At 40.5% G+C, this 27,031-nt stretch overlaps 1 protein-coding gene across 1 annotated transcript; it reads left to right on the top strand.

The window, feature by feature from the left end:
• On the top strand, positions 1 to 27,031 carry LOC105923761 (GTPase IMAP family member 9-like). Its single transcript, XM_036144776.1, has 4 exons — positions 1 to 47; positions 11,689 to 11,784; positions 13,033 to 13,131; positions 24,675 to 27,031. The coding sequence occupies exons 1-4, from the start codon at positions 32 to 34 to the stop codon at positions 26,006 to 26,008; spliced, it is 1,545 nt and encodes a 514-aa protein (XP_036000669.1). The 5' UTR covers positions 1 to 31; the 3' UTR covers positions 26,009 to 27,031.

Genomic DNA, 27,031 nt, shown 5'->3' with positions numbered 1-27,031 from the left:
GTTAGAACCAAGCAGCAGCCAGAGAACCTACATGCCAAAGTTGGAAGGTAAGACTCCTCATTCTTTTTTTTTTCCTAATAGTGTTCTGTCTGGCAATGTAGCAGTAAGAATTACGTGCAAGAAGCTTTATTAATGCAGGGAAAATGTCATTTTATATGGACGCTGAAACAAGAAGGTAGTAGAGAAGAGAGAAAAAAGGAGAAAAGGTGAAAGAAAAATAAGAGAGAAAAGGGAGAGAACGATAGATCCTCAGTGTGCTTCTTAACCTGCAAAGACAGATGTAAAAGGAACAGCACAACCAGCAGATAGAGTATTACAGATACAATTAACCAAGGCCTTGATACCATCACTAAAGAATATACAGTATTAATCAATACAATATGTATAAAGTGAAAGCTGAAGATAATAATAGGAGTTTTTTGTATAGAAGTGAATCTGTAAGTACCCGGATTCAAGCACCTGTATGTGTTTGTGAGAGTGCACTTGTGTATGTAAGTTTTATCCATGAGAAGAATGCTCAATAGTGGTTGTGAAGAGCCAAAGACCCCCAGAGCACCGAGGCAGATGCCAGGGGAACAAAAACCTCAGATGCCCAAAGGGACCCCAAGAGTAAAGGTGCCCAAGAGGGGCCAACACAGGAAACGTGCCTCCCCCACTCAAGGGAAGAGGAGAGACGGCCCCAAGGAAACCCGCCAACAGCCACAATGCCGAAGTTCCGGGGAGTTGCGGGGACGAGTCTGTGGACTCCGCCGGCAGCCAGCTACGGCGGAGTGGATCCGGCCATGGGCCATGGGCTCGGCCAGGGCGGGGGCCCTGACCGAGCCACAGGGGGTCAGGCCCGGCAGCCTCATCACCATAACCCAAGAGGCCAGGGACAGGCGGCAGGACCCGAGAGCCGACCGCAAACCAGGACCAAACGCCCCCTCTTTTCAAAAAACAAATCCAGGTGTTTTTGAAAATGCAATCAAAAGTTTGCGGAAGAATGAGGGGTCATTAACATTTGGGCCATATATACTGACAATACATAACTTTTGTTTATGAATAGACAAGTTTATTATTATGAATCTACCTTCCGGATCTATAATTTTGTCTAATATTGTAAGACTAACGTTTTTGTGGATTAAAATTGCTACCCCTCTTTGTCTAGAGTTATGGCAGGCAGCAAAGAACTCAGATGAGTTAAGATCGTTTACAGTTGTAGCTGATTTATGAGTTTCTTGCAATTAGATATCTGCTTTTAATATTTTAAGATGGTTAAAAATCTTCAACTTTTCCCTCTGGTGTCAGCTCCATGCACATTCCATGTCAAAAGCCTTAGATGCACCATAGGTATGAGTGAGAGGCTGAAGCTGGAAAGTGCTAGCCTCGTGAGACCATCCTGATCTCGCGAGCTTTCAAGGTTTCACTCGCAGATCAGTCTGGCTACTTTCCGTTAAAGAAAACTTGGAGCCGTTCACCAAACGAACGTCCAATCAGCGTTGGTTTGAAGCGGGTTGAGCTGTGACGCAACGAGAAGCGCGACAGTTCAGTCTAAAGAACATGGCGGCTTCAGCCGATGAAACTAGCGTTAGCGTGGCTATCGAGCAAGTTTTATCGGAATTACAGAGTATTTCTTTGCTGGGCTAACGAGCCTTTACCTGCAGCACCAAGAGTAGCTTGGCTTTTGGTTGTGTTTTTGTCGCTCTGTTACGAGCGACGACGAAGCATGTTGACGAGTACGTCATATGCTTGATCTGATTGGTTTATTTGGCCCGTCTATCACCTACATAGGCCAATCAGCTAACCAGTATTTTCGCCCCTTCCCAAAATTACTTCAACGGAAGGTTTCCAGATGGATATGCGGAGCAAATCTATCTGGCGGAGTCAGGTAAGGAAAGTGCATGTCCCTATAGAATAAATAGATATACATAGACCCAGGTGATGTCATATAAAGTGCTTGTGATTGTCTGATCCACAGGAAAGAAGCTGATGAATAAGATAAAGGAGGATAGAAAATGAACAAAGTGCAGAGATTGAGAAAGAGTGAAAAAAAATAATTACAACCCAGCCGTGATTAATAACCATACTGCGTTATGTTCTATTTTCTTTTAACAAGTGTCACATGCTTTAAATTCACCTGTTGTACAGCTTATAAAGCCACGGAGTAATCTTCTGGACCCTGAACAACTGGCCATTAATATAAAGCTTATCTACAGCCACAGTAGCTCTGACAGCCTCTGCAATGTGTTTCTTCCTAATTGGGAATAAAACTCCCCTACGATCTAAGGAATCCCTTTGGAAACCGGTCATTGACGCTGAAATCCGTTCCTCTCAGCTCTCTGCCCGGACTTCTGACCTGCTCTTTTTGCTTGTAATGCTCGAATTTAGCAACAATCAGCCAAGGTCCGGTTTTATCGGGCTTCTTACTTCTGAGCCAGTGAAAGTGATGGAAGTTGATGTGCTTTACCTGTTTCGCCTGGATTTTCAGCTTCTCCTGGGGGAACTCACAGATCATTCCCTCTCTCGCTGCTCTGGGATGCCAGCAAAGATGAGGTTATCTCTATTATTTCATAACTGAATGTCCAGAATAAATTCTCTCATCTTCTTATCTTGACCAGACAGCTGAAACTTCCCCTCAGGGAGCTTCCTGACTTCCCCCCTCAGTGATTTGTTATTGTCTTTGACGGAAGCTTGCTGCTCCTGGCTGTATTCCAGCAACTCTCTCTGTATTCTAGTTTTTAGGTTGTAATGTTGTTCATTTTGACCACCCAAGAATAGGTGGCCGTGCTACCATTTACGTAAAAAGCAAACTTCATGTCACCCTGCTATCCTCATTGTCCATTCTAAAAGTATTTAACCTCTCAATCTTGAGTCTTGAATACACTGTAGGTCAGTACCTCACAGTTTTGGGGTGCTATCGACCTCCTTTAGCTGGCTGTGATGGACTCCCATATTTGCATAAATATTTATCTGGCCTAAATAATAATGAATTTGTTTTGCTGGAGGATTTAAACTTAGATTAGCTGATGCCATGATCAGATAATGTGGTTAATAATAATTTGTTGCCACTGTTGCCTCTGAGAAAGAATAACCCCGTAACTCCACATCCTCTGCTCCTGTACGTGTCCGCTCAGTTCCAGACTGCCTTACTGAGTTAGTGACTGAGTCAGTGAAAAGCAAAGCCTATTACATCAAAGGTTACTCCGTCTAGCTCCGTTCCAAAGTTTCTTGGAGCCCGAGGAGAGCATTGTGATCATTGTCATTACAGGCTGAATGTACAGGGGTTGGACAATGAAACTGAAACACCTCTCATTTTAGTGTGGGAGGTTTCATGGCTAAATTGGACCAGCCTGGTGGCCAATCTTCATTAATTGCACATTGAACCAATAAGAACAGAGTGTGAAGGTCCAATTAGCAGGGTAAGAGCACAGTTTTGCTCAAATTATTGCAATGCACACAACATTATGGGTGACATACCAGAGTCCAAAAGAGGACAAATTGTCTGTGACCAAGACAGCAAGTCTTTGTGATGTATCAAGAGCCATGGTATCCAGGGTAATGTCAGCATATCACCAAGAAGGACGAACCACATCCAACAGGATTAACTGTGGACGCAGAAGGAAGCTGTCTGAAAGGGATGTTCGGGTGTTAACCCGGATTGTATCCAAAAAACATAAAACCACAGCTCCCCAAATCACGGCAGAATTAAATGTGCACCTCAACTCTCCTGTTTCCACAAAAACTGTCTGTGGGGAGCTCCACAGGGTCAATATCCACGGCCGGGCTGCTAAAGCCAAACCTTTGGTCACTCGTGCCAATGCCAAACGTCGGTTTCAATGGTGCAAGGAGCGCAAATCTTGGGCTGTGGACAATTGTAAACATGTATTGTTCTCTGATGAGTCCACCTTTACTGTTTTCCCCACATCCGGGAGAGTTACGGTGTTGAGAAGCCCCAAAGAAGCGTACCACCCAGGCTGTTGCATGTCCAGAGTGAAGCATGGGGGTGGATCAGTGATGGTTTGGGCTGCCATATCATGGCATTCCCTTGGCCCCATACTTGTGCTAGATGGGCGCGTCACTGCCAAGGACTACCGAACCATTCTGGAGGACCATGTGCATCCAATGGTTCAAACATTGTATCCTGAAGTAGGTGCCGTGTATCAGGATGACATTGCACCAATACACACAGCAAGACAGGTGAAAGATTGGTTTGATGAACATGAAAGTTAAGTTGAACATCTCCCATGGCCTGCACAGTCACCAGATCTAAATATTATTGAGCCACTTTGGGGTGTTTTGGAGGAGCGAGTCAGGAAACATTTTCCTTCACCCGCATCACGTCGTGACCTGGCCACTATCCTGCAAGAAGAATGGCTTAAAATCCCTCTGACCACTGTGCAGGACTTGTATGTCATTCCCAAGACGAATTGACGCTGTATTCGCCGCAAAAGGAGGCCCTACACCATACTAATAAATTATTGTGGTCTAAAACCAGATGTTTCAGTTTCATTGTCCAACCCTTGGAAATCTATTTGGAAAGGAATGCGTCATTTGAAATTAAATGTTGAAAATCTGCTTCCATATGGTGCAAAGACAGTGGTTTGTGTCTGATATTTTAATATTTTTTTGTGAATATTAAAATATTTATTTAATTTGTGGTTAACAAGCTCCATTGACACCATTTAAATTTGAGAAACTGGAGGTTGTTGATGTTCTCTTTTGTTTCCTGTGGAGCTTGACCCAACTAGGGCTAAATTGTGCAGAAAATTTGATTTATTCCATATTTTGATGGTGACGACAGAGAGCGGGTCCGCTGACGGTGATGTTCAGAGAAGTCACAGAGAATGTGGAACCGTTTTCGTTAATTAAAATAACAGTGTAGTTGCTCCATTGATCGGACGTGCACATACGTGAACAGAACAGAGAGGTCAAGGAGGATGCTGAATCTGGGGGTCAGTTTCAAATCTCTGATGATTCCCAAGCAGCGTTCAGTGGCAAGCATCTTGCTTTGGGAACACTGCTGCTCATCTCTCATGCCGCTGATCACAAGATCAACTTGCAACACACTGTATCCTGTTCAGTTCACATGTAAGAATATCAGTAGAAATAAAGAAGTTTGCAAGGTTGTATAGTTTTAACAGAACTAGACAGTATCTGCTTTCTATAACCATGCTCTCCATGGTAACTTTCTCAGTCCAGTCTATGTAATCTCATAATCTGTAACACAAGCAACTGTTTAGGAATGCATTTGACAATGGTAAATAAAATAAAAACCAGGGAACAATCAAACGTAGATTAACTTGTGACAAATAGTGTCCCCTACATATATTTGTTAAAAAAAATAGGTGGCTGTGTGGTAACCCAATAAAAACACAGAGAATAAATTGGTTAGAAAAAAATCTCTAGTTTCTGCCTTAAGATCTATCTAACATATGGTATATGTATTAAATGTATGTGAGGGATGTGAAATATGATAAGTCTCCTCACGAGGAGGCTGCACTAAAAGTCTGAGTAAAACACTGAGTCCGTTCAGATTAACTTGTGAGCCACTTGTATCTGCTGCTAGATGGACTGTAAAATACTTGCAACATGTGGAATCTTTTTTTTCTTTTCAATCGATAAATTAGGATTTCTTTAGTGTAATATGGGAATTCATATTGTCACCCAGCATTGTTGGAGTAAAACTAAGATTATTCCATGTCACTGTTGTTACCTTTAAATTTAGAAATTTCTCTGGCACACCATATTAAGGGAAATCATCACCAAAGTACTACTATCAAGTCAATATCTGTCTTTTCAGTCTTAGACTAAAAAAATCAGTTGGTCTGACACCACGAAAAATAGAAAAAAATGAGAAAAAACGTGTGAACCAACGACCAACACATTTTTGTTAAAGAATCCCAAAGACTACTAGATGAAGATCTCCCGGCTTGTTCTCAACATGACATCTGGGTAGAACTTATTGTTCATGGGGTCTCCGACTACTGTGCTGTGATTGGTCAGGATTAAGATGTGCATGTTTAGGTTGGAAAACCACAAATTATAGATTAATCATATCTATAATATGGGCTTTGATCAAAGGGAATACTTCCCTAAATAGTTTGTTTAGGATTGGGTCTAACACACAAGTTGAATGTTTAGATTAAGCTAACATTTTAGATTGTGTAATGGTAAGATTGTCCTATGAAGGAATGTGTGATAATGTCATGTTTGGTTTACATGACTTGACATTACTATAAAGAAAACAGACCCCTTGATTCTGAATATCACTGATAAAGTAATGTGACTCATATTCTTTTCAAAAATTATGTAACTCATTTACTCACTTTCCAGACATCATATTTTTGTTTATTAGCACCCCTGATTTACTTGCAACATCTTGAATAATAGTGCAAGAAGGAAAATGCATCTCCTTGAAAAGCCCCTATGTATAAATACTGATTTACGTACACCCTGGCACTTTGTGTTATGATTGTGAGTTGGTTAATTTTCTTGGTGACTTATGAACAGACTGTTGTATGTATTTCTTAAAATTTTCATTAAAAGTCTTGAAGAAAAATAAAACACTGTCCAACGCAACAGCTGTAACAAAAAAGTTAGGGTGGGGGTTCGGGGAACTACTAAACAAAATATCAGAGCACATCACAGACTAAATGGAACACAGCCCTGCTATAGCACCAGCAGTGTCCATAGCAACAGGCCTAACAATGGTAGAACATACCTGTGCAAATTCTCAGTCATCCAGGTAATGGCAACAAAAAACACAACATTCTGTCTTTATACTAAAGACACTGAAATCTCTGGCAAAACTAATATTTGAAATATCGTTTACATTTCCTGAACAGAGATTATGAAATTATTGTGCTTACTTCTAGCTATAAATATATTGAAAATACATGTGAAAGCAACCACGGGAAATGTCAGCACAAATCAGTGACATAGAAATCGTAGTCACCATCACAATCACCTTAACAAAGGCAGAAAATGTAAATTCTCTTAAGAGGCACGGAAATCTTTGGCGAAATTAATTGACAAAAGATCTAATCAAAGATTATGAAATCATCATGCAATGTAATTAAAACACATGCAAATGCAGATTTAAAATGTTGTATTTCCTATATAAAGTACTGGGAATATCAGCCATTTTCTTTTTTTCACTGGGAGAAACTTATTAGTGACCATTGTCAGCGGCCATGCATACCAGGATGATTTGTCCACATTGTTCCCCAACCCTAGTGCTGGTAAAGATTCTCAGTCATCCAGTTCATGATCAATCCAAAAAAAGGTAAAAAAAAAAAAAAAACAGCTGGGACTTCTATTCGTAGGCTGGAGTCGTTTCGCTTCCCATCAAAATGTTTGGAGTACTGTGGAGTTCCAAGCCATTTACGTAGAGTGAAAAGACAACAACTTTAAACAGAGGAGAATTTCACAAGTTTCTGAAACATACAACACAGCAATATGTTTGACTCCTGTTAAATTGCCCCCCAATTCCAAAAAAGTTTAAAAAACAAAACAACTGGACTTGTTTACGAAAATTGTTTCCCCCCAATGGCGTACCGCGAGCAAGCTATTTTTAGAACGTGACGTCACGAGACGTCATATCACGTGGTACGCGGTAGGGCAAGCTTGATGTGTCCTCAGCTGTTTCGCTGTAAAAGAGCTGTGTGCTACCCTTGGTTTTACTAAGTCTAAGACCATGGTTTTTAAACATTGTTGCTATGGAACGTGCAACAGCGACTCGAAGTACGCTGATCGGCCGCATATGAAGGATGTTTTCTTCGTTAATTTCCCGAAATTAAAGACAGCCAAGGAGAAATGTGTGCGTTGGGTACACCGGTGCGGTTGGCCTAGACAACAGTTCATCCCGGAAAAAGTTACTAAATTCATGTACATATGTAGCAAGCATTTTGTTGGAGGAAAGGGCCCAACCGAAGAACATCCTGACCCAATACCAGCGACATCAAGTAGTGAACAGGTAAGAGTTTTTTGGTGTTTTATTGAAGCTTAAATCTGATCATACGTCGAACAGCTCACGACGAAACGAGCCATCCTTTGTTACACTTTTGTCATGTCTACGTGTCTATTCTGTCTCGCGATATTGGCTTAGGTCCCTAAGTTGACCATGATTGTGTGTTTTGTCGTCAGTTCAGATGACAGATAGGCATGATAGGAGGCCGACAAGTTAATAATGAAGTGCCTGCTACCATGATAGCCTACTCAAAAACATTTCAATTAAGACAAACATTAAACAAACAATTCGCCATGAATTTCTTAAGGGAAAGATTCTGAGATGTAAACAGTTGTTTTGTAGCTACCTATTGGCAACATATATCGATTCCTGGACGGTGATTACAAACAGAAAAAAAAACGGTCGACGACGCCATAAACGCAGAGCAGGGAAAAAACAACGACTTACCCGTCGATCAACTCGGCCCGTTTTCCGGTCTTTTTAAGCCCTCGACACTCAAGCCATGGTTTGAGCTGAAGGTTGGTGTGTTCTTTGACAGTTCGACCAGTAAACCTTGCGCCTGGGACATCGTCTTGGGAAAGTTTAACGGCTGCAAAGTAGGTCATATCGCTGTTTCTGTTGCGCGTATAATGGCTGGTGGCTACGGGCGCTCTCTACCTGTTTGTCCTACCAAAGCGGCAAGGGGCGTTGCTCTTCAGATGATGACGCGCACGTGACGCACACCTCCATGCATCTGACCACATTTCCTCTGGGAACCGAGCTAACGATTAGCCTAACGACTCTCCATTGTCCGTTCAATCAGTTCCAAGTGAATGTACAGATGAATTCAATTCAATTCAATTTTATTTATATAGCGCCAATTCATGAAACATGTCATCTCAAGGCACTTTACAAGGTTAAGTTCAATCATATTATACAGATTGGGTCAGATTATACAGATTGGTCAAAAATTTTCCTATATAAGAAAACCAGTTGATTGCATCAAAGTCCCGACAAGCAGCATTCACTCCTGGGGAAACGTAGAGCCACAGGGAGAGTCGTCTGCATTGTACATGGCTTTGCTGCAATCCCTCATACTGAGCAAGCATGAAGCGACAGTGGAAAGAAAAAACACCCGTTAGCGGGAAGGAAAAACCTCTAGCAGAACCGGGCTCAGTATGAACGGTCATCTGCCTCGACCGACTGGGGGTTACAGAAGACAGAGCAGAGACACAACAAGACAGACAAAAAGCACAGAAGCACACATTGATCTAGTAATCTGTTCTACATTAGATGGTAGTAGCGGGTGAGCCGTCTTCTCTGGATGATGTCACAGTTAACAGAACGTCAGACTAAGTGTACCTACTATGAAGAAAAAAGAGAGAGAACAAAAAGTTAAAAGCTGAAATGACAACAGTCATTTCAATGTAATGCAATGCAAAACTGGAGAACAGTAGACTGGAGATCAGTAAAAATCAGTAGAGTGAGAAAAATAGGCCCTGATGTCCTCCAGTAGCCTAAGCCTATAGCAGCAAAACTATAAAGGTAGCTTAGAGTAACATGAGCCACTCTAGTTATAAGCATTGTCAAAAAGGAAGGTTTTAAGATTAGTCTTAAAAGTAGACAGGGTGTCTGCTTCACGGACCAAAACTGGAAGTTGGTTCCACAGGAGAGGAGCCTGATAGCTAAAGGATCTGCCTCCCATTCTACTTTTAGAGACTCTAGGAACCACCAGCAGACCTGCAGTCTGAGAGCGAAGTGCTCTGTTAGGAACATACGGGGTAATCAGAGCTCTGATATATGATGGAGCTTGATTATTAAGGGCTTTATACGTTAGAAGAAGAATTTTAAATTCTATTCTTGATTTAACAGGAAGCCAATGAAGGGAAGCTAAAATTGGAGAAATATGATCCCGCTTGCTGATTTTCATCAGAACTCTTGCTGCAGCATTTTGGATCAGCTGAAGGCTTTGAACTGCATTTTGTGGACTTCCTGATAGTAAAGAATTACAATAGTCCAGCCTTGAAGTAACAAATGCATGGACTATTTTTTCAGCATCACTCCTGGACAGAATGTTTCTAATTTTGGCAATATTCCGGAGGTGAAAAAAGGAAACTCTGGAAACCTGTTTAATATGGGATTTAAATGACATGTCTTGGTCAAAAACAACACCAAGGTTTTTTACTTTATTACCAGAGGCCAAGATAATGCCATCCAGATTAAGTGATTGGTTAAGAAGTTTATTTTTTGAGGACACTGGCCCAAAGATTACAACTTCGGTCTTGTCAGAATTTAGATGCAGGAAATTTAAAGTCATCCAGCTTTTGATGTCATCAAGACATGACTGCAGTCTAAGTAATTGATTGGATTCATCAGGATTTATGGATAAATATAGCTGAGTGTCATCAGCATAACAGTGGAAATTAATCCCATGCTGTCTGATAATTTTTCCGATCGGAAGCATATATATAGTAAAGAGAATTGGTCCAAGGACTGAACCCTGTGGTACTCCACAGGTGACCCTAGAGTTTGAGGAGGATTTATTATTAACATGAACAAACTGGAATCTGTCCGACAGATAAGATTTAAACCAGCCTAATGCTTTCCCCTTAATCCCTACAGTATGTTCAAGTCTTTGTAGGAGAATATTGTGATCAACTGTATCAAATGCAGCACTAAGATCTAACAGGACAAGTACAGACACAAGTCCATTATCTGAGGCCATGAGAATATCATTAGTGACCTTCACCAGAGCCGTTTCAGTGCTATGATGAGCTCTGAAGCCTGACTGAAACTCCTCAAGTAGGTAATTGCTTTGTAAATGTTCACAAAGTTGATTAGCAACTACTTTCTCAAGAATTTTAGATAAGAAAAGAAGATTAGATATAGTTCTGTAGTTTACTAGCTCATCTTGATCAAGAGAAGGTTTCTTAAGTAAAGGTTTAATAACAGCTACTTTAAAAACCTGTGGTACATATCCATTTACTAAGGATAGATTAATCATGTCTAAAATAAGACCACTGATCAAAGGGAATACCTCCTTAAACAACTTGGTTGGGATTGGGTCTAACATACAGGTAGAAGGTTTAGATGAAGCTAAGATTTTAGATAGCTCAGAAAGCTCTACTGCTTCTAAACAGTTCAGACACAGCGCAGGTTCTAAAGATTCCTCCAATGCTGCCTTACTTACTGGGGATGAGGTAATCATGTTTGGGAGGATGCCAATTATTTTATTTTTAATGGCATCAATTTTATTTATGAAGAATCCCATAAAATCATTACTACTAAGAGCTAAGGGAATGGATGGATCCACAGAGCTGCAGCTCTGAGTAAGTTTGGCAATTGTACTAAAGAGAAATCTTGGATTATTTTTATTCTCTTCAATTAATGATGAAAAATATGCTGCTCTAACTCTGCGAAGGGTCTTGTTATACAACAATAGACTGTTCTTCCAGATTAACTAGGATTCCTCTTGGTGTGTAGAGTGCCATTTTCTCTCCAATTTCCTAACATTGTGCTTCAAGGAACGCAGCTCTGAATTAAACCAAGGAGCCAGTTTCCTGTGAATTATCACCTTCTTTTTCAAGGGAGCTACATTATCTAATGCAGAACGCAATGAGGAAGTCACACTGTTAGCAAATGTATCTATTTGTGAATGGGAAGAAACAGCATTGCTGCCATCTACAGGGCATTTCTGCAATACTGAGGATATTATTGTGATCTGAAAACTGCTTATCACACTTTCATTGTCCTATATATAGCCTCTCAGCTGCAGCAACCAGTCCAGGCTTCTGCTATGGAGAACAGGAAACAAGAACCAGTCAGCCGCTGGAAACCCTTTATGTCAAAGTGGGGAGGTAAGAGTTTTGGAGCACTGACTATGGTGATAAATTATATTATAAATTATTAGGTGTAATTTGGTGTTAGGCCCTATTGAAGAGTCAAATTGTGATACTTTGTGTCTCCTTGTGGACCAATGTGGATATTACAAATTTTTCAGTGAGACTGGGTTGGAGGAGTTCTAGCATAAGGAGAACCAGGTGCATGGTAAACTGATATATTACAATTGTACTGAAGCAGGAATCTAGAGGATGAAGGACAGTAAATAACGGACTAAGTACACATGGAGAAAAGGAAATAACGATGTAGACACCTAAAAATATTTAAGCCTTCCAAACAAATGCGAATGTTACGACTGCATGCATATATTGTTGGGTCTAGGCTCACAGTACTAAAGCTGACAATGAAGTTTAAGGTTTTCTTCTTTGTTAGACCGTAGTCTGCCCCACATTATGGAGGAGACTTCTTCTGAGTCCACCATCATGGTGCATGGCGAGGTCCCAGACAGATCAAGGAAGGGAGGGCACAGTTTATATCCTCAGGGGAGACCAAGAGGGAGCATCCCCACTAGGATCTAGCTAGTAGCCAGCCCTACAAAACATAGCCCACCAGTCATCAACCCACCGTGGTGTGACACGGCCAATGCTCCTGTGGAGAAAACGTCACAGCAAGAAGGATGGTCACCTCTGTGGCCCCTCTTCTGTAACACCCAAGATCATCCCCCTTCACTACCTGTCTCCAACTCCCTCATTCTCAGGCCTTGTGTATGAATGGGTCTCTGTTTTAATATGAAATATTGCCACAATTGCACATTTAAAAAAAATAATAATAATTATCACTGAAAGTAGAGTGTAGGATACAACATAGTCTACTCTCATCCTGTTTTAGTATCTGTTTTATGTCTTGGTTTCGTCTCTTTTATTTATCTTATTTTTGTAAAGCACATTGTTTAAACTTGCTGATTTTATAAATCAATTGGATTTGAATTTGCAATTACATACCATCTCTACGTATAACTTGTGAAGTTTCACTGCTGTATACAGCAGTTAAGTATCAGTTTTCAACGTTTTTCCACAACCATTAAGCAGCATTTACAGTATAATATAGCATGAGATACACTACACTAAATACAACTCTTGTTTGTTTTTAGAAATGAAGTTCATAAGTTGTCCCGTGATGAAATGTACATAGTTTGTATGATATGAATGAGCACTCAACAAAAAGCGCGTAGCAGTGCCCCCTAAAGCTTCTTTTATGTCCTGTAGTCTCTCAGAAGGTGCAGCCACCTGTCCGTGAGCCTGTCAGGGAGACTGAAGAAAGAGGAAGAGGCAAATTCCGGAATTTCTTCAGGCCAACACCGGGAGGTAAGATTCCTACATCTGTGACTATTGTTTCATCGGCCCAAACGACAAACTTAAAAACTCAGCAAAGTGTTCGTGAAATATCATAAAACACTTCAACCTGGTTTTAATGTGCTTGTGTAGCACAAGTGTGGTATTAGTTTAATCACCTCCATCTGCATACATTCAAAGTAACACTTAATCTGATAACTATGGTCCTTTTAGTGCCATACCAATAATACAGAAAAACTCCTATTGTGTTGTAATGTAACTTCTGATACGTCACATGCAGTTTCTAAGCATGGACACTAATGCCCTGCATAAATTTTATTATAAGAGTAGCATGCAATCATCCACTGTCTTTCCATGGAACAAATTTCCAATTAGTTTTATTCTTAATATTGCCCACACTGTCACTGTGTTTGTCTTAGCCTTTAAAAGTTTTATGTGTACTGTTCTGTTGCTTCTGTATCTAGATTCATAGCATAGAAGCATAATTATTTAAACATGTTTACGGTCATCTGCCTCAACCGACTGGGGGTTAGAGAAGACAGAGCAGAGACACAACAAGACAGACATAAAAGCACAGAAGCACACATTGATCCAGTAATCTGTTCAATAATATTTAGATCTGGTGACTGTGCAGGCCATGGGAGATGTTCAGCTTCACCTTCATGTTCATCAAACCAATCTGTCACCAGTCTTGATGTGTGTATTGGTGAATTGTCATCCAGATACACTGCACCTCCTTCAGGATACAATGTTTGAACCATTGGATGCACATGGTCCTCCAGAATGGTTCGGTAGTCCTTGGCAGTGACGCGCCCATCTAGCACAAGTATGGGGCCAAGGGAATGCCATGATATGGCAGCCCAAACCATCACTGATCCACCCCCATGCTTCGCTCTGGGCATGCAACAGTCTGGGTGCTACGCTTCTTTGGGGCTTCTCCACACCGTAACTCTCCCGGATGTGGGGAAAACAGTAAAGGTGGACTCATCAGAGAACAATACATGTTTCACATTGTCCACAGCCCAAGATTGTGCTCCTTGCACCATTTAAACCGACGTTTGGCATTGGCACGAGTGACCAAAGGTTTGGCTTTAGCAGCCCGGCTGTGTATATTGACCCTGTGGAGCTCCCGATGGACAGTTTTGGTGGAAACAGGAGAGTTGAGGTGCATATTTAATTCTGCCGTGATTTGGACAGCCGTGGTTTTGTTTTTTGGATACAATCTGGGTCAGCACCCGAACATCCCTTTCAGACAGCTTCCTGTTGCGTCCACAGTTAATCCTGTTGGATGTGGTTCGTCCTTCTTGGTGGTATGCTGACATTACCCTGGATACCGTGGCTCTTGATACATCACAAAGACTTGCTGTCTTGGTCACAGATGCGCCAGCAAGACGTGCACCAACAATTTGTCCTCTTTTGAACTCTGATATGTCACCTATAATGTTGTGTGCATTGCAATATTTTGAGCAAAACTGTGCTCTTACCCTGCTAATTGGACCTTTACACTCTGCTCTTATTGGTTCAATGTGGAATTAATGAAGATTGGCCACCAGGCTGGTCCAATTTAGCCATGAAACCTCCCACACTAAAATGAGAGGTGTTTCAGTTTCATTGTCCAACCCCTGTACATTAGATGGTAATAGCAGGTGATCTGTCTTCCCTGGATGATGTCACAGCTAACAGAACGCCAGACCAGGTGTTCCTTCTATGAAGAGAAAAAAGACAGAGAACAAAAAGTTAAAAGCTGAAATAACAACAAACAATGCAGATTGGAGAGCAGTAGGAGAACACAGTGAACTGAGTGAGAGAAATAGACCCTGATGTCCTCCAGCAGCCTAAGCCTATAGCAGCATAACTATAGAGGTAGCTCAGGGTATTTTGGATCAGCTGAAGACTTTGAACTGCATTTTGTGGACTTCCTGATAGTAAAGAATTACAATAGTCCAGCCTTGAAGTAACAAATGCATGGACCAGTTTTTCAGCATCACTCCTGGACAGAATGTTTCTAATTTTGCTGATATTTTGAGCCATTTGAGCCATATATACTGACAATACATAACTGTAGGTTAATACATATTTAAATTATTAAGAATCTACCTTCAGGATGTATACTTTTGTCAAATATTGTAAAACTAACGATTTTGTGGATTAAAATGGATACTCCTCTGTCTAGAGTTATAGCAGGTGGAAAACACATTTGTAGCTGATCCATGAATCTCTTGCAATAAGACAACATTTGCCTTTAATCTTTCAAGCTGGTTAAAAATTGTCAACTTTTTCTCTCTGGTGCCAGCTCCATGTACATTCTGTTATGCCAGAAGCCGTTTGAATATGCTTATTATCAGTGTGCGATTTGCAAAAAAAAAACAGAGGAGGGGATCATTTCAAAAGTTTTATAAATGAATAAAAGTTTTATTAATAATGGTTAGCTAGCAGGTGCTCTTTCAGGTACCTAGTTAGATCCAGTAGGTTAAACTATTGTTTTTAAACTTGCGCCATCTACTGTCGGGACTCGGGAGTGGGTATTAGTTCACTTTAACCCCTTTGAGCAGAAAACGGAATAATACTCTTTAAAAACAAACAAAAAAATTAATTTACAAATGTGAAGGACACAAGACATGTATTAATATAATTCAATCTGAAAAACTCACAGAGAAAGAAATGGCAATTAGAAGGATTTTATTGATACAATATTTTAAGTCTTTGGCGCTCAGACCTCGGCAGGAACATTAATGCTGAATTATACTTTAATATGCATAAGTAGATGTATGAGAACAGGGATGTTCCCCCCAGGTCTGAAACTGGTGGTGGAGTGGAGATAGAAGAAGTTTGTTCAGTCCATATGGTGATCTGTTTAAGATAGATGTCCAACTTGATAAACACAGGTTTGCATGAACTGTCCATGATGAGCAAGCTTGAAGCGACTGTGGAGAGGAAAAACTCCCCTTTGGGAAGAAACCTCTGGCAGAACCGGGCCCAACATGGTGGTCTTCTGCCGGACCAATAACGAGGTGATAGGGAGTGATGAAGACTGAAGGGAGAAAACACTCTGATGGGTTGAGGATGGAGGAACGTCTTGGAAGCTAGATGAACTCAGCTATGATGGTGGAGAAGGGGTTGGGGGTGGGTTGAATCGGACATCTGATTCGAAATCCGACATGCAATCCGTTTGCGCTTGCTGGTTAGCAGGCTGAGACGTGGATTTGAAGTTGCTTTTAAGATGAGCGCGGGATGCTGATTGGCTTCATGGAGGTGCGGTTCGTAGCTGATTGGCTCACATCAGAGGCGTATCGGACTCTGATTGAATGGAGGCAGGCGATGAGTTTCTTCGATTGAACTTGCGCCTTCAGCTTCATATCCACAATATTCAGGGGTTAAAGCAAAAATAATTAATTTGACTGAAAATATTTCTAGTCAGCCCATATATTCCCGGGGCCATGCCACCTTGGTGACCTTATTTGCTTATTGTGCAAAGTCCACTTTAACCAAGACTGGTAGTTCCATTGACAATTCTTGTATCTCTCCACCTTCCAGCTTCGGAGCCTTGTCGCCATCCTGGACAGCCCTCTGCATAATCTCCTTCACTTTCCACATCCATAACATCACCTGGTTAACTTTCATATTTGCAGCTTCAAGCATGTTCTTACTTCGCACTTTTGCCAAACTGGTCCACAGTCCACTCACCTTTCCACTTTACAATTTCAAAACCCTCCATAAACTGCAGCTAATTCAAAAGACAGCAGCTTGCATCATTACATCATCTTCTTCACACCTGTACATTAACTCTACTGTAACATTCAATATAAATCAATCCTATATACTCTGTGTCCCCACCTCTCGCTCATTGACTGCTGGAGATGGTCAACAGCCCCTCCACGGCCTTCTTTGTTACAGAAAAGCGCAGGTGGAATAATATTTATGATTTTTTTTTTAACTTTTTCCGAATCAGACCCAGTCAAACCGGGACATCGTTTCACATTCCAACCCTCCTTCTTCTTAAAAAAAAAAACACGTCATGCTAAATTAGCTAAATAAGCCAGAGCGTTACTCTTTCAGTTTTAAACAAAACATAACAGCGACAGACACACTTACCGAGGGAAGTTGTTGTCAGCTGTTTTATGCACTGAACTTTCTGACCTGCTGGTTTACATAAATCCAAAGAAAACCTTTGACTACCGCTATTTTCATTCATGCATCTGTGGTCAGTTTGAGATGTTCTTCCAAAAGTTAAAATGATTGCACACGATAAACCTCACACTGGTAGATTTCCACTCTGCAAAGACCCGCCCTACTCTCCTTCTGATTGGCTAATGTTCTAGCTCTGCCAGATTTCATTGATTGAGCGCAGCTTCTGTTTAAAATCTTGAATAAAAAGTCTACACGGAACATTTTGCGCTCATTTTCCAAATGACGAAAGTCCCTCACAGCGACGGAGAACTTTAACCCCTGATAATATTACTTATTCAGATCAGAGGGGGAGGAATGTATCCCCCCAGGGATAAAACATGAATGACCAGAGGGGGGGACATCACAACCCATCCCCCCAGCAAATTGCACCCAGCTTATTATTATTATTATTATTATTATTATTATTAATTATAATTTGGTATTATAATTTAAGTAATAGGTCATTCTACTCAGAATTCTGCTATAACAAAATATAGTTCAAATGGTGGTGATGTTAGGCTAGAAGCTTGTAATGATATAAACTACTAATGCATTAGTTAATTAGCTGTTATGAACTAATTTATGCTGGAATAAAAGATCTGGTTGGATTTTAACCGAAGAGGTTTATCCGGCAGACTGTGAGAACCCCAACATAACTGCAATTAGAGTTTAAATACTTATTCCTTATCACCCATCCAATGATAATGTCTCTGTGTTAATATCAGATGTTAACTTCCAGAAGGAGGTAGCTCTGAATTCTGAATAACCATGCAACTGTGAATTGGATTGAACACAAAACATTTTCTATTCTGCAGTTGTTGTTTTTATTGAACCAAAAGCAATTCCCTGTTATAGTAATTCTCTGATTCAACAACCTTGGGAATCTTACTCACTACTAAAACTAAACATGCAAAATATATATGTAGATATAATAGTCAAAAATGGATTAAAATGAGAGTTAGCAAATCTTAGTTCAACTCACAGTTGATTAAACCTCACATTCGCAGCATTGAGAGGCAGGAACCTGCTTCGGGAATCCGGACGGACCCAGCAAGGCTCTGACAACAGCTAGTTATAACTTAGCTCGGTGACACTCTCCCAAGATGGCGACTATGATGACGTATGGTCTGCACCCTTGCGTGATGCGTGAGGGGAGGTCCTAATGACGTAACCACGCTTACGCTGATGGGGTAATCCCTCGCTTCGAGAGGGTGTGGCTAACGGATGAGTTTAAAGAAAAACCGCGAACCAAGTTTCACACAAAGCGATCAAAACTACTGATAAGGACAGGAAAGATAGAACAGAGAGAGGGAAAATGATAGAAGAAGTTGGAAAAAGAGTTACAGAAGGACCCGCAGCGGGGTCTTTACTAACCACAAAATCAAACACAGCCAAAATCGCCTTCACAAATGCATGCACATACAAGGAAAATATTCAGTAAAATAAACCCAACTCCGTCTTGGAGTAAAAAGCATTAACCTAACCTCCTAACACCTGCCCAGGCACAGCTTTATCACCATAAGGTGAAAAAGAAATAAAAGGGGGAACCCCGTTACTTTGAGGTGATTCAGGAGTGAAGTCCCAGCTCCGGGGTCCGCGAGTGTCCTGGAGCTCTTGACGACCGCAGGTGCGCGCCGCAACGGGAATGGGAGGAGAAAGTCCCTTTTTCTCTCTCTGTCTGGGCTTCCAGATGCTTTGCTTGGCCCAGCAAAAGCGTAGTCCTCTTTCGATCACTGGGAGATAAGGCGGCTCCCTGTCTTTGATCAGAGGGAATTAAAAGTACCTTTTAAGTTGACCTCCTGTGTCAGCAAAGCAGGGAATAAAGTTTGCTTCGAAAAATCTCGGTCCAGCGAGAAACTCAAGCACGTGGCGTGGGGGGGGGAGTTTGGAGTAGCAGCTGCGTGCCTTCCCTAGCTGGCTGAATGCCAAGAAGAAGAAAGATCTTTGTGTGTGATCGAGTTTTATCTCTTTCCATAGTAACGTTATCTCGTTGCTATGGTCGGTGGCCATTTTGGGCCGCGTTGCATGATGGGAGTTGGTGGCCATCTTGACCACATTGCATCATGGAAAATGCAGTCTGTCACATCCCAAATTAATGCAGTTCCGTCACGTCTGAGTTGGCATTACAATTCTATGTCACAAACCTTAGATTCGCCATAGATGTGATTGAGAGGCTGAAGCTGGAAAGTTCAAGTCCCTGTAGAAATAGATATACATAGACCCAGGTGACATCATATTGTATGAACTGAACAAGTAAACCCGAATTCAGGCACACACAGAGCCATGTTTAAGAGTTTTATTGAGAGATGGTGGGTTGTGGAGGATAAAAACCAGAGAGCTATACCGGACTGGAGTAGGTAGATGATGACTCAGGAGCAGGCGGACGGGATGGAGCAGGAGTAGTGTGGGTGCTGTGCTGCGGAGCCGGGTAGGCTAAGGGAGCCAGGAAGCCTCCTGGACAGGCGAGTGAGCGCTGGGGTCGCAGGGATCCGGCAGCTTAGCAGCAAGAGTTCTCGGAGAAGCTGGCTGGCCACGAAGAGCGAGGCAGGCGTGAGGCGAAGGAGACAGTGAGGAAGGCGACAAGGGAAGGAGGAAGAAAGGAAAGAGGTAGAAGGAAGACGTTTAAAGGCATGCTATGCAACATTTTTCAGTTAATTAATGTGTTCCATACCGTTTTGGATGATTAAATGAGTCATTTTAGGTCGAACAAAGGTTTTCTCGGCCTCCCTGGTGGTCTGTGGGGGAAATACCGTACTTGCAATTGCAAGAGCCCTCGGCCCGCACACACAGGCTCAGAAGTCTCGTGCAAGACCGCGAGAGTCGGTCTTGCTTTACGGCGAGAACTCCATGTGTATGGAGGACCAAGTCTTCCATATCTAAAAATAAATACAGAAATAAATAAATGCTCAATAAATAAATAAGCATACAATTAATTGCCACCAAATTAATAAATGTAGGTAGAAATTAAATTATACAGTGAGACATAAATGTATATATCTCTTTTAATTAGCTTATTTCTTTATTTGCCTTTGTAATAATTACCTTATTTATTTATTGTGCGTTATAATCTTCAACTTTATTTATTAATTACTTATATTTTTTTAAGTATTTATTTATGTGCATGTTATAATATTTTTGTCTGTTTTATTCTTCCTTTGTATTTTTTTACCCTATATATTACTGTGATGCTATTTATTTCTGCCTGTCCTTTTTACATTTCTGCCTGTCCTTTTTACATTTCTGTATGCATTTCTGCCTCATTATGCAAATGAGGAGGGGTGTGTCTTAAGTGCTTAACTTCTTCCCATTGGTTGGTTAGCATTTTACTGCGTCGGTCAAATCTACATGGCTTTTCCCCGCACTAAAGCTTAAGTAATGTCAAACTCAGCAGTCAGACGTTCAGTGTCAGACCTCTTAAGGAAAGCTGCTAATAGACTGGAAGAATTAGAACGCTGTACATTTGGGATCTGAATGTTTTTCGGTGGTTTCAGATTCGGTTTTTCCAGATCAGTAACTCATCGGCGGATGATTTCTTCTACAAAACAGACACCTCTCCGCAACCACAGCAAGGCAGACATTGAGCTACAACCATAGTTTCCTCAAAACGAGTCTCCCATCGCGCTGGGTGAATTACATTGGACCCTATGCAGAGCTATGCAGAGATCCCGTTGACTCCACGGAGTCAACGGGATCTAGCTCATGGTTGATCCGGTTGAGGGACTCCGATTTCGGCCAGCGTCTCTCAGCTGCTCCCTCCTCCCACACGCGGTGGTGCATTTAGGGACCGTCAAAAAACATTTGAACCAAGCACTCTTGAGAAACAAAAGTCAATAAATTCCGTATCTTGTGACCACCTATGACAAAACTAATATAAAATCAAGCCACTAAAAAACATCTGTAAGGAAAAGTCCCAATTTTTGTCTTGAAAATTGAAAATAGCTTAAAAATGAATAAAAACAAATGTGCCTTACAGATTTTATCTATTGACATCAATTTATATTAGTTTATCTTAGCTGGTCACAAGATAATACATTTATTGGTTTTTATTTCTCAAGAGTGCTTGGTTATAAAGTTTTTTGACGGTCTCTAACTGCACCACCGCGTGTGGGAGGAGGGAGCAGCTGAGAGACGCTGGCCGAAATCGGAGTCCCTCAACCGGATTAACCATGAGCTAGATCCCGCTGACTGCGCGGAGCTGTAATGTCCAATATCCAAATTCAAACCAACTTCACTGCGGTGCTGGATCATGCGTAAAGACGCAGCATGAACCCCAAGTGTTGCAGCTGAGGGGGAAATGTTGGATCGGCTTGATGAAACTCCGCCTCCTTCACAAATTAGACCAACATGGATAGAATAATGATAATCTGTAGTGCTTTTTATTGCCTGGATGTGAATCTGATAATTCATATTGTGCCTTTTATAATCAACGACAGTATTTTCTTATCAAGCGAGCTCTGCATAGGGTCCAATGTAATTCACCCAGCGCGATGGGAGACTCGTTTTGAGGAAACTATGGTTGTAGCTCAATGTCTGCCTTGCTGTGGTTGCGGAGAGGTGTCTGTTTTGTAGAATAAATCATCCGCCGATGAGTTACTGATCTGGAAAAGCCGAATCTGAAACCATAAAAAAAACATTCAGATCCCAAACGTACAGCGTTCTAATTCTTCCAGTCTATTAGCAGCTTTCCTTAAGAGGTCTGACACTGAACGTCTGACTGCTGAGTTTGACATTACTTAAGCTTTAGTGCGGGGAAAAGCCATGTAGATTTGACCGACGCAGTAAAATGCTAACCAACCAATGGGAAGAAGTTGAGCCCTTAAGACACAGCCCCTCCTCATTTGCATAATGAGGCAGAAATGCATACAGAAATGTAAAAAGGACAGGCAGAAATGTAAAAAGGACAGGCAGAAATAAATAGCATCACAGTAATATATAGGGTAAAAAAATACAAAGGAAGAATAAAACAGACAAAAATATTATAACATGCACATAAATAAATACTTAAAAAATATAAGTAATTAATAAATAAAGTTGAAGATTATAACGCACAATAAATAAATAAGGTAATTATTACAAAGGCAAATAAACAAATAAGCTAATTAAAAGAGATATATACATTTATGTCTCACTGTATAATTTAATTTCTACCTACATTTATTAATTTGGTGGCAATTAATTGTATGCTTATTTATTTATTGAGCATTTATTTATTTCTGTATTTATTTTTAGATATGGAAGACTTGGTCCTCCATACATGTGTTTTTGCCCTGCCATTCACTATATGCACGTGCGAAAGCAACAACAAAGAACCGTGTGTTAACGTCAAATAAACATGCAAGCATACCGAGTTTTTTATTATTAATATTATTACTATTATTATTATTATAATTTTTATTTATTTATTTATTTATTTTTTATGTTGGCGAGGCGGTAGCGTGAGTTTGGCGAGGCGGCTGCCTCGCCAAGATAGCGCTGCGGGAAACCCTGATGTTGGGTAAAAAAACCCAAAAAAACCTGATGTTCATACTTTCACTGTGTTAGTCATTGTTTGTACTGCCGTTTTTTCCACTTTTCGTTGCGTTCGCCTGTCTGCTAAGCTCAAAACAACCACGCCTGGCTTGACTGAGAAACCAGAACAGCTCAGCATTTTTATGAGAGTGCACTTTTACTTTCGCTGTCTGGGGGGAGCCTTGCTGGAAAATCAACCCCGGTTGCATATACCTTTAATTAAGTAGGCTGGTTTAAGTAGGCTGGTGGATTGAGACAGCTTAATTATGAGCAACAGGTGGAAGTGATCAGGCATGGAGAGATGATTGGAGACAAACTGGGCTTGATGAGAGGTGGAAGAGTCTAGAAAACAGTCCAAAGCAAAAGTGTACCATGATTGTTGGATAAGTGCTTTTGATTGTCTGATCCACAGGTCAAAATATGACAAAAATAGTTTAGAGAAAAAAATATAGTAAAAGATAACATCATCAGGGTCTGCTTCTACACCTGCAGAGAGATTTAAAAAAATAACAGCGAAGCCAACCAAAAAAGAATCACGTACAAACAACCAACGCTTTGATGACATCAATGAAAAATACGTAGTATTATTTGATATAAGATGTTCTTAGTGACAGCCAAAGCTAATAGGTTTTTTTTTTCTGTATTTTATCTGGAAGCATCTGGATCCAAGCCCCTGTAGGATGTTTGTTAGGGTGTGCTTGTATATTTAAGGTTTATTCTTGAAAGAAATGCTCAGTAGTGGTTGTGAGGAGACAAAGACTCGCTCTCCAGAGCGTCAAACCAGACACCAGGGAGATCAGAACCCCAGATGCTCAAAGGTGGACCTTGATTTTACCGAGCCATTTGTGGTGCTGCGTGTAATGTATAAAGCCGAACAACGGCATCGTACCATTATCCCTGGGTTCAACAGATCCTCCAGAGACACAGCCCGGTTTGGTTAGTACCACCATCTGTAGCTGCTTCTGGACGACAGTCATTTCCAGAAATACTTCTGTCTGTCCAGGACCCAGTATAAGGACCTGCTGTCCTGCATTGTGGAATGGATCTCTCTCCTGAACATCAACTACTGGCTCTCTATCCCAGATGCAGAGCATCTAACAATCTATCCTCGAACAGTAAATCAATCAGCACTCAATAGAAATTTATGTTCAGTTTTTAATGAAAAAAACTTGCTTTCCAATGTGTTACCTTCACCCTACGTCACAACCAGATCCAGTGCCTAATTGGTTTACATGATGCAAATTGACAGAAAGGTTTGGAATTCTTGAACTCGAGCGTATTTAATTTCGCTGTAGTTGTGCATCCACCATGCCATCACAATTTCACTTCACTCTACTTGCCCAGTTTATGCCGTTTGTGTTCCATAAAATGTGTCATTCCCATCGCTAATTCGCTCCTGACAGTACATTTACATGGGATAACACGTAAATCACTTGCTTCATTTACCTTGTTAGCATTCAGTGCAAAAGCAACTGTAGTATTTATATATTATCAAGTGGAATATGTATGTAATTTTACACATATATATTTACTCTATAAGATCATGTGCAAAAAAGTTACATTGAGATGAATTTAAAATAATATGGATACAATAACTCAGGTTAATTTAAGTATGTGATAACTTTTATTAGGATGATTACATTTGTTTGCTGAAACAAAAAAATATATTAAAGGTATGTAATGTTAGTGTTTAAGGTCATAAACCAATAACGAATCAACCAAACAATAAAAATAAAGACTAAATTAACGCTGTCCAGCCTTTTGTTAGGTGCATAATGGAATTTAGGCAAAGATAAAACAACTTGACATTTAGAGCATATATTTAAATTTTGGTCATCTTTGTTACTCTTACTCTTAATTTCATATATCTTTCCCCACAGGTTACAAGGAGAATCCAAACGATATCAGAATTGTTCTGATTGGGAAGACTGGCAGTGGAAAGAGCTCATCAGCAAACACCATCCTGGGAAGAAAAACGTTTGAAGCCAAATCAAGTCAAAAATCTGTCACTAAGCAATGTGCAAAGGAGAAGACTGAAATAGACGGTCGTTCTGTTTTTGTGGTTGATACACCTGGCATTTTTGACAACAGTCTGAGTCCTGCAGAGATTCAGGAGGAGTTGCTGGGGTGTATCAACTATGTGGCTCCAGGACCACATGTCTTCCTGCTGGTAATACGGATCGGCAGATTCACACCAGAGGAGAAGGAGACCTTAGGCATAATTAAGAACATCTTTGGGGAGAATTCAGAAAAGTTCACCATTGTTCTGTTAACTGGAGGAGATTCATTGGAGCGAGATGGCCAAGCTGTCGAAGAGTACATCAAAAATGAAAGTGATGATTCTTTCAAGCAGCTGATTGCTAACTGTGGAGGAAGGTACCATGTGTTTAAAAATGGTGACATAGAAAACCGTGCTCAGGTGAGAGAGCTGATCGGAAAGATCGACACCATGGTGAAAGTGAATGGAGGCAAGTGTTTCACCAATGAGATGCTGCAGAAGGCTGAAGCTGTAATACAGAACAAAATGGAGAATATTCTAAAAGACAGAGAAGAAGAAATTAAGAAGAGAATGGAAGAAATCGAAAAAAAACACAAAGCGGAAAGAGAAGCCATACAAAGAAGACTTGAAAAAGAGAAAGAAGAAATTGAGCATCAGAAAAAAATTCTGCAGGAAAAGGAGGAAAAAATATCAAGAGCAATTGAGCAGGGAACAAAAGAGCAGGAATTTAAAGAGGAAGAAGAGAGACAGAGGGCCATAGAAGAACAAAGGAAAAAAATAGAGTTGATGGAAGAGATGGTAGCTTTGGAGAAAACAATGATGATGTCACAATTAACAGATAAAGTTCCTGACAAATCACTGGAGATAAAGAGACGAGAACTTGAACAGAAACAGAAGCTGATGGAGAAGGAACAACAAGAGTGGTGGGAAAAGAGACGACAGGAAGATAAACAGAGACAGCTGAGGGAGGATATGAGAATAGATAAACTTAAAAAAGAATCTGACAACTTTAAAATGATTGAAAAAAATCTAAGAGAAAAGCATGAAAAGAAGCTCAGAGAACTGGAGGAGAAGTACCAGAAAAAAGAGGAAGACACAAAGAAAAGATTCTTAGAAGAAGTTAGAAGAGAAGCAGAAAAGAGAGGAAAGTTAAAACCTTTTGATCCTGTCATGCTATTCCTTAAACATATAGAAAAAACATGCAAACAGATGTAATGATTCACTCCTGTGTAAACTTAGTGATACATACGTTAGCTTTATATAAAAACAGTAAAAATGAGGCAAAAAATCTCATGTTTGTTTATTTTTCAAAGAATTATTATCTTAGACTCTAATCTTCATAAAAGTTTGATGTAACATTGGTAGTTCAGTTACAGAGCAGGTCTGCCATGGAGGCTGTAGGCCTTAATTCAGTTGTTCAGGGTTTGACTCCTGACACCAGGACACTTCCTGCAGGTCCTCCATCTCTCTGCTCTCCACCTGTTGAGCTACAGATTAATAAATACATTTAGTGACTGTGTCGTGAACCTGGTGATACTAAACCTAAATCATAAAAAACTAATTAAGTATATGGAGTTACGGATTTCTTTCATAACAGTAAGTAATTAATATCAGCATTTTTTAAATGTGTATAGTTCAGTGTCTTTGAGATTTATCTGCCTTTTACTTTCTTGTAAATAAAACACAATATTGGAGCATTTAAAAAAGACTGACCCTGATACATACACAAGCATTGCATGGTTTATAACTATAAAGTGCTAATCAAGAATCAATTATCATTAAATATTTAGAACATTTTGAAAAATTCAAATGCATCATATATCATTTTAATTGTGTTATTCTGTTAAAGCCTTTAAGCTGCATCTGTTGTCACTGTATGAAGCTGAGCTAAAACCGGCTGAACAAATGATCTCCCTGTGAACAAATGTGTTTCAAAGAACTAAAATAATTTATCTTGTTTTGCTGTGGTATAGGAACGTTTCCTGAAAGACACTCATCTAATTGCTGTTTCACAAAAAACAAGATAGAGGATTAGCCAGGATATCCTAGATATCCTAATTCAGCCAGGATATCTGGAATTTTCCAGATATCCTGGCTGAATTAGGCCTCAGTAAGTCGCAGCACATAAGTTACCATGGTTTCTTCTGTGCAGTTAGCCTGCTCCAGACCAGGCTAAAAGCCAGGTTTAGTTAATCCTGGTGCTTTCTGATATGAGGAATTGCTGCAAAGCCATCAGCA

The sequence above is a fragment of the Fundulus heteroclitus genome, chromosome 12 (assembly GCF_011125445.2).
Source record: "Fundulus heteroclitus isolate FHET01 chromosome 12, MU-UCD_Fhet_4.1, whole genome shotgun sequence".
NCBI classification, from domain to species: domain Eukaryota; kingdom Metazoa; phylum Chordata; class Actinopteri; order Cyprinodontiformes; family Fundulidae; genus Fundulus; species Fundulus heteroclitus.
This window is presented reverse-complemented; position numbering and strand designations above follow the sequence as displayed.